The sequence below is a fragment of the Myotis lucifugus genome, unplaced genomic scaffold (genome assembly GCF_000147115.1).
Source record: "Myotis lucifugus unplaced genomic scaffold, Myoluc2.0 scaffold_485, whole genome shotgun sequence".
Taxonomy (NCBI): domain Eukaryota; kingdom Metazoa; phylum Chordata; class Mammalia; order Chiroptera; family Vespertilionidae; genus Myotis; species Myotis lucifugus.
The window spans coordinates 79,977-88,465 of NW_005871533.1; the positions used below are offsets into that span (position 1 = coordinate 79,977).

An 8,489-nucleotide genomic window follows, 5' to 3' on the forward strand; every position below is an offset into this window, starting at 1 on the left:
CCCCCCCCCCCAATTGGGGGCTTAACGCGGTTTGAGGGGGGCATTCTTGGGAGCTGGGGGGAGGCTCCTGGCGTTCTCGGCCGGGGCCTGGGACCCTGACCCTTCCGGTCGCCCCCTTCCCCGCCCCCAGGCTTCTGCAACCTGAATTTCGACCCCCCCGGGGCCAAGGAGGGGGCCCTTCCGTTTAAAGGAGACGCACTCCGGGGCGGAAACCTGGGGGGCCTCCCCGGAGGCCCTTTCCCCGCGGGGGGCCGCCTGCCCGGCTTCAAACCAGGTGGCCCGCAGGGTGCTGGGCCTCCCGCCGCCCTGCCGAAGGGCCGCCACTACTGGGAAAGGCGAAGGTGGTCCAACTTGGGGGGTGTGCCTGGGCGTCAACTACAGCGCAGCCCCCCGCCCAGCGGCCGCCCGCGCGGCAGCGTCGTCTACCTGCTGGGCCGCAACCCCGACTCGTGGTGCCTGGAGTGGGACTCACTGCGCTTCTCCGTGTGGCACAACAACACGCAGACGGTGCTGCAGGGCGGCTACCACCGCACGCTCGGCGTGGCGCTCGACTGCGGCGCCGGCTGCCTGTCCTTCTACGGCGTGGCGGGCGGCGTCAGCCTCCTCTACCGCTTCCTCGCCTCCTTCCTGGAGCCGCTCTACCCCGCGGTCATGGTCAGCAGCGGCGCCTTGGTCACGCTCAAGCAGGTGTAGGTGGTGGCGAATAAAGCTGGACTCCAGCGCTGGCTGGCCCCGCGGGGTCCCCTGGCTGGGGGGTGAGGGTGGGCCGCGAACCTGTCACCCAGCAGAGGCGAGTAGTAGTGACAGAGACCGGCTGGCTTGCAAAACCGAACAGCTACCGTTGGGCCCTTTATAGACAAAGGGTGCCAACTCCTGCTTGAAATCAATAGAAACACACACTCCTGGGAAGGACCGAGAGGAGGGGTAGATGTGCCAGGAGGAGAAAGAACTGGAGAACCAGCCTGGTGGGGAAATCAGGGCGGGCTTCCTGGAGGAAGTGATATTTGAGCTGCTGTCTGAGATGACGGGTTATCCAGGGAAACAGGGTCTGGGAATCCCAGAAAACAGGCAGACCCATACGTCCCCAGAGCCACAGGAGAAGGGCTCTGAACCAGGCTGGACTGTCCCTGGGACTCAGGCCTTGGTTCTCCAGGCTAGTCCTGGCCACTCGCACCAGGTACCTGTCCCTAAAGGCCTTGTGGCCTGAGAGTGGGTGGGGCTTGGGCCGGGTGGCCAGACTGAGAGGTGGCACCTTACATTGGGGGAGGGGGGAGTTCTGTCTGGGTTACTGGCTTCATTGCAGACTAGAGGCCAGGCTGGACCCCGGTCGGGCCACTGCCCTGCGACCCTGGCAGGAGCGGGACTGGGGACTCGGCCCCTCTGCAGAAGCCACCTCTGCATTTCCAGCCTCAACCAGCCGCTTGTTCCCGTGGCCTCTCAAGTGGGGGCTCTCGGGGGTTAATGATTGGCTCTGAAGAGGACATGAGGCAAGTCACAGGAGAAACTCCTTCGGGACCACCGGGCTGTGCCTGAACTCCACCCCCAGGGCCTGTTCTCTGTTCTCGGAGAAGTAAGTGACCCCCACTTCTCGGTAGGAGCCGGCTGGAGCAGGCTGCGGGGCCTACTCTGTGGTCTGGCAGGGGTGGGCGCCCTTCGGCTCCTCTGAGCAACCTTGGCTGGGCTCTCGCGCTGACCCTCCTCCCTGCACCAATTCCAATCACTTTCCCCAGGGGCCGCTACCTGGTGATGGGTAGGAATGAAATCTAAACCTTCCCCGATATTCAGGAAAAACCTTTCACACCAAAATGCCTAAATCTCGCCTCTCCACCCCCAAATCTTCACAGTCCCTGCTTCAAGGGGCTGCAGGCCTCTGCATCATGGGGTGGAGGTAGTGAATGCTGAGAAGGGACAGGGCCTGCTCTTGCTGGCTGCCTGGTCTCAGAGTCCTCCCCAAGGACAGGGGTGTACCCTCACCTTCTGGCTCTGAGGGACGTGTAGTCCCAGGATGGGGTGGGGTGTGATGCTGGCACCATGACACCCTGGGACACAGGCTGAAACCACATCCGGTGTAAGAGGGATGTCGTTGCCTTTCTCATTTGGAGTTCCTAGGCCCATAGGCGTCCACAGTGATAGAAATCATTTTGAAATAATTGCTAGTATTTCAAAAAGCCAAATGGGAAGCAGGCGAGGCTGGCCAGCAAAGCAAAAGGCCAGCGTCCTTTGCTCATGACTCAGCATGTGTCTCATGGGGGCCCATATAGAGGGGGACCTTCGGGTGCAAGATCAGCCTGTAGTCTTGGATAATCCATACCAGGGAGCCCTATCCCTCCCCTTCCCCCTGCTGTGGGGAGACCAGGGAGGGGCCTGACCCTGGAACGCCCCCCACACTTCTGCCTTCCTGCTCCTGCCTTGGCTTGCAAAGACTATTTTGTTTAATGTGAATCCAAACAGGCTGTAAACTAATCTGTCTCCAAGGGTTATTTCACTAAACCATGTTCCGTGTTATTTCTTACAAAAGGATTGGGTAATGTTTTGCATTTCCTTTTTTTATTTTTAGTTTATTTTTATTGATTTTTTTTTTAAGAGAGAGAAACATCATTTGGTTGCCTCTGGTATGAACCCCAACCGGGGATTGAACCCAAAATCTGGGTCTGTGCCCTGACTGGGAATTAAACCGGCCACCTTTGGTGTAGGGGACAACGCTCCGACCAACTGAGCCGCACTGGCCAAGGCTGTGTTTTTGCATTTTTCTCTAACAGTAATTTTAATGCACATTTTACAAAATCAAATGAATGCAAATGTCACGATGGACAGAATAACAAAATTATAAATAAAGGTCAGACCGGACTGGGCACTTGCACCACCTGCCCCAGACCCCTTGCTCTGACAATGGCCCTGATTCCCACAGAATGTCATTGGCAAACAGGTGGCCGGCCCACTGGCCATGGTTTGTTGATCTCATTTCTTTAAAGGTTGCGTTGTGTCTCTTGATTACTGAGTGTTGTTGGCATCTCTGTAAATTTTGAGCCCCAGCCAGTCGGCATGGGTCAGTGGTTGACCATCGACCTATGAACCGGTTCGATTCCCGGTCAGGGCACGTGCCCAGGTTGTGGGCTCGATCCCCAGTGTGGGGTGTGCAGGAGGCGGCCGATCAATGGTTCTCTCTCATCATTGAAGTTTCCATCTCTCTCGCCCTCTCCCTTCCTCTCTGAAATCAATAAAAAACATTTTTACAAAAGAAATGTTGAGCCCTAACCGGTTTGGCTCAGCGGATAGAGCGTCAGCCTGCGGACTCAAGGGTCCCAGGTTCGATTCCGGTCAAGGGCATGTACCTTGGTTGCGGGCACATCCCCAGTAGGGGGAGTGCAAGAGGCAGCTGATCGATGTTTTTCATCAATGTTTCTAACTCTCTATCCCTCTCCCCTCCTCTCTGTAAAAAATCAATAAAATATATTTTAAAAAAAATGTTGAGCCCCAGGCAGTTGCCTCACTCGCCTCCTCGCTGAGGGTGTCACAGGTCTGGGGGGCACTGGTGGGATTTAGTAGCTGGGCCAGGGGGAGGGGCCAGGGACCCCAAATGTCCTGCAGAGCTCAGAGCAGCCCTGCCGCAGACGTCCCTGTGGTCAGTGTGGGCACGCACACCCACATTTGAAGCGCAACGTGAGTAACATCCCTGGGGCCGCCCCCTTTGCCAAAACAAGCCACGGTCAAAGCGCCGGAAGCCCAAGGGCACCCGTTTGGAGGCTGTGGCTCCTCCAGCACGTGCTCCTTGAAGCTGAACCTCCTACCCTGACCGGATCTGCCGGCCTAGAGGACGCGTGACTTCTTGCTTTAGTATTCACTCACATTGGAGAGGACGGGATGGTTAGATTTCTGCTCAGCCTGCTCCGATGTTACACAAAAGCCCCCTGAGTAGCTCTGTGGGCCGGGCACAGGGCTCCCCATGGAGGATGCGGGGAGAAGCAAGATAGTAGCTTGGTGGGTGAGGGAACACTTCCCAGCCACGCACTGAGATAAAGCCCGTTCAGGGAAGAGATGACAAAGGAGCCATCCCACACCAGACATGGATCGGGGCAGAGCAGACGGTGGGCGATGAGAGCCCGGGAGGAATGGGACCTGATTCTGGAGGCCCTCAGGGGGTGGCTGACCCAGTGTGTGTTAGGACAGCGGGAGGGCACGAGGGCGGCTGGAGTGGGGAGGACCACGTGTGGCCTGGGAGCCAGGGTCAGCCGGAGTGAGAGGGAGACGCTGGAGGTGAGGCGAAGGCACGCACGTGGGGTGGTGGCGGGCGGGGAGATGAGTCCTATGCGTGGGCTGTCGGGCACATGGGCTGAAGGAACGGGAAGTGGGAAGTGGGTGTGCAAACCAGAGCCCCGCCCAGGCACAAACAGCCCCCGAAAAGCAGAAGCTTTTGGAGGATGAGTCTGGTGGGCCCGGCAGGAGGCTGAGCAGGGAGATCCTATCGGGCTCAGCGTCCAGGCCACGTGGGCCCGAAGCGGCCCAGCATCAGGAAGAGATAAGACGGGAGCACGGGGAAGAGTGGGTGATAAGCTGGAGAGGAAGATGAGGCCCTTGACTGAGTCAAAGAGTGGAGGTGGGGCCCGGTCCGAAGAGGGTGAGGGTGAGGGGCGTGTGGGGACAGTGAGACGGGGAAAATCTCAAGGAGATGGGCCTGGAGCTCCAGAGGGAGGGAGTGGGCTGGGGAGAGAGCCCAGGTAAGAGAGCTGAGAAGGAGGAGGCAGGAGAAGGAAGAGGGGAGCCCCAAAGCCATGAGAGCAGCCTCTTCCTAGGCTAGGACGGGGCAAGGGGCCCTTGGAGTGAGGGCTGTGCCCAGGCTGTAGTTCCAGGAGCGTCCACTTGCCTGGATTTATGACCATCGCCCCTTCCCACATCCCTGAAATGGGCAGGGCTCAGCTCAGGGACAACCCCAAATCAGGGGGCAGGAGGTCCCCTATGGTTTCCCCGTATCCTGCTCCCCAGCATCAGGTAACCTGCTGCCCCTGACTGGGACAGATCAGGACATCTCTGTCCACCCCCCCCACCCAGGAGGTGGGGGCTGGAGTGGAGTGGGGGTGGGGGGAGTGGGTCCCCCAACATCACAACCAGCATCTATGACTAGTCTTGGGACAGATTGCCCACCAGATCTGAGTTAGGGGGCCTTGGGGGGAATAGCCAGCTGGTGGCACAGCCTCGGCCTCTGGGCCAACTGACAAGCTTCCACCCGCCTGGGCAAATGGGCAGAGGGGTGACATGGAGGAAGAACAGCGAAGGAGAAAAGCGCCGTGAAGGGGACGGCGCGGAGGGCCCAGCCGCCCAGCATCCCGGAGAGCAGAACAGACCTTGTCGCCGTTGTGCCAGCAGAGGGCACTCTGGCTATGCCAGGGACGCAGAGGCTCACAGCACAGGCCAAGAGCTGGAGAGAGAGGCAGAGGGACCAGGAGCCCATCCTGGAGCTTTCAAGTAATTCAATACTTTAAAGGACCCCAGGCTCTGGGGTTGGGGTGTGAGGACCCAGGAATGGGGGAGCGACTTGGGTGGGCTATCCCCATTCCTTCATTCAGCCAATGAGCCAGAACCCGGACAGCTCCATACATGCCGACCCTCATTGTGACAGTTATCAGCCTGTGCCAGGCACCATGCTAAGTGCTGGGGAAACAGGTCCACGGGGCGAGGAAGCTCCTAACTGCCCACAACACGCCCAATGTTTATATCCAGACACCTTCAAGTTAAACTGAATACCCTCCCGTGTCAGAGCGAGCCCCGGCACTGAGGAAGTTGGCCAAAAAAAAAAAAAAATGAACCACAGGCACAGCGATGACATGTCTAAGACGTATCGTCTCTGTGACACTCCCAGACGTGAGGCCATCTTCGTGGGTGGCAAATGGTATGTCCTTGTGGGTTTGATTTGCATTTCCCCGATGAATAAGGGTGTTGAGCATCTTTTCATGTGCTTGTTGGCCAATTGCACATCTGCTTTGGAGAAACAGCTACTCAGATCCTTTGCCCACTTTTTACTGGGCCTGTCTTTTCATTGCTGAGTTGGAAGCGTTCTCAGAAGTCCCTTATCAGATGCAAATCGTTGCTCCCATCCTGAGAGTTACGCTTCCCTGGTGGTGTCCTTTCGTCTCGTGATGACGTCCAATTTCTGTGTTTCTTCCTTGGTCACTTGTGCTTGTGGTGTCACATGTAGGAATCCGTCGCCTCATTTAAGGTTCTGAAGATTTGCTCCCATGCTTTCTTCTAAGAGTTTTATAGCTTGAGGTCTCACATCTCCAACTATGATTCTTTTTATGTTCTTCTTTACATGGTGCGGTGTAGAAGCCCAGCCGAGGATACCCGATTGTTCTGGAACCATCTACTGAAAAGACTCCGCTCCCCACATTGGACCTCAGCTCTGGTGTGGAAAATCAACTCTATCCCATTGGACCCACTGTGTCCGTCCTTGTGCCGGGACTACACTGTCTGACTTACTGTAACTTGGTAGTAGTCACACGTTAAACAATGCATATCGAGGGCTGGCTGGCTGGGGGCGAGGACAGAGGGGCCTGGCATCGGAAGGACCCCTGGGCAGCCAAAGCCCTCAGAGAAGGGGTCCCCCATCCTGGCTTCCCTTCCCCTTCCCGCTGGGAGATGGAGCCTCTTCATCACCCGCTTTCTCCCTCCCTCCCCTGGGGTCCTGAAGAGTGAGCATATGGTCTATGCAAATTACATGCTAACGACATACAAATGAACCCCGCCCAGCCGGCTTCCGCCCCGGCTGCTGGACGGTCCACGCCACTCGGAGGAGGGGACCGGGCTGAGATTAGGGGTGCCGGCCCTGGCCACGCCCCGCCGCGCCCTCCCACCTCCAGGCCAGACCTCCTTCCCCCACCCGCCACCCCCGGCGGCTCCGAGGTGGTCCCACCCCCCGCGCCCTGCGCCCGCCTCCCCGGGGCCGCCCGCCCGGCGCCCTGCCACCTCCGCCCCGGGAGGCCGGGCCGCAGGAAGCCGTGCGGCGGGAGTGGAGCTGCCGGTAGCTGGGCCCGTGCGAGCCGGTAAGCGGGCTCCTTCCCCTCCCCGCGGCTCCAAGGCGCCCTTCCGCCGGGGTCCCCGTCTGCGCGCGGCTGACCCGCTCGCCCCGGGCCTCCCGAGCCCCTTCCCGCCTGTCAGGGGCGAGGATCCGGAAAAGCCTTTTTGCCCCGGGTCCTGGGCTGCCCCAGCCCCCGATGGCTGGGGACCCCCACCCCCGAGGGGTCTCCCCAAAGCGACTGCTTGCCCCCCACGACCTGGGGAGTGAGGGGACGGGCACCCGCCAAGGCCTGGCCTGAAATATGCACGCGGGCGCCGCCTGGACGTCCCCAAGCCCCACCCCAAGGAGCTCCGTCCAGCGGAGGGTGGGAAGCGGAGGGGAAACAGGATCCCTGACGGCAGACGGGGCCCAGGATGGCAAGAGGTCACGAATTTCGGTTGCCAACCACCCCCCTTGCAGGCTGTGGCCAGCCGGCGCCTGTGGGACATGTGGGCCACGTTTGGGGCAGAGAAGGGCGAGGGTGACTTGCCCCAGCTCGGCGACCTCTGGAACTGCCTCCTTCCTTCCGGGGGCCCCTGCCAGGTGCAGGGGTTTGAGGGTTCAAGCTGGCTCTTGCAGTTCTCCGGCCCAGGGGGAGCCCTCCAGCTGCCTGCCCCATGCCCTGTACCCTGTGCCCTGTGTCCTGTATCCTGACATGTGTGTGGTCTGGTGAGGGAGGGGGGTCTCCAGGGTCTGCGTCCGCTGCCCCTCCTTGCTGATCTGGGGCTTGTGACCCCCCCTTTTCCCCTCACCATGAGAAGAGAGGGAGAGGAAGAGAGGAGGAGGCCCCTCCACTCTGCACACCAGCCCAGTAACCCCACAACCCCTGCATGAGCCATCGCTCGCCCTTTCCACCATACTTGCAAACCGGGAAGGCAGGGAGAGGATGCTGAGGGCCTAGTCGGGCCTCTGTCATCCAATGGGGAGCCCTAAAAACAGCCCGGGGGGTTGGGAGGGTAATAAATGTCATCTTGGCATTGTCACTTGGGCATGAAGATGGTCTCGGGGTCGGGGAGTCCCTGAACGCTGAGGGGGGCAGCTCCCCTGGACGGCGGCTCACCTCCAGTCCCAGGAAGTGAGAGTGAGGTGTCTCTAGCCGCATCTCCCTCCTTGCCCCAACCACACACCAGGCAGTGATGGTGACTCATGGTTCCCAGTACAAAGGAGAGACCGCTTCCCCGCTGGGGCAGAGGCGACGCCAGCGCCCCCAGCCCCGTCGCGTCTCTGCGCTGCTCGAGTCTTCTGGAATGGACCTGCCGGCCAGGGAGCCCGGTCAGCCTTGGTCCCCGGCTTGCCTGTCTTCTGGGAGCACAGGTGGGTCACATTCATAGTGTTTTGGCTCTGCCGGAGGCTGGGTGGGAGCGCGGGAACAGCTCCTTGCTCCTAGTGTGGAAGATGGGGTAGGGGCAGGGGGACAGATAAAGCATTGAACACTCGGATG

At 59.8% G+C, this 8,489-nt stretch overlaps 1 protein-coding gene and 1 long non-coding RNA gene across 4 annotated transcripts in view; one reads left to right on the forward strand and one right to left on the reverse strand.

Moving 5' to 3' along the window:
• The first annotated feature begins 6,946 nt into the window (after positions 1-6,946).
• SLC16A5 (solute carrier family 16 member 5) overlaps positions 6,947-8,489 on the forward strand; it is a 12,404-nt gene continuing 10,861 nt past the window's right edge. Inside the window, exons 1-2 of one of the 2 annotated variants that reach the window (XM_023744745.1) lie at positions 6,947-7,034; positions 8,179-8,362. In XM_023744745.1, coding sequence (XP_023600513.1) covers positions 8,195-8,362 — 168 coding nt within the window. In that variant the 5' untranslated portion in view covers positions 6,947-7,034; positions 8,179-8,194. The remainder of the gene's footprint in view (positions 7,035-8,178; positions 8,363-8,489) is intronic. The other variant, XM_006103411.3, reaches the window with a different exon arrangement.
• LOC111823418 overlaps positions 8,296-8,489 on the reverse strand; it is a 4,309-nt gene continuing 4,115 nt past the window's right edge. For both annotated transcript variants that reach the window (XR_002826435.1, XR_002826436.1), the window contains exon 3: positions 8,296-8,431. This is a non-coding gene — a long non-coding RNA (uncharacterized LOC111823418). The remainder of the gene's footprint in view (positions 8,432-8,489) is intronic.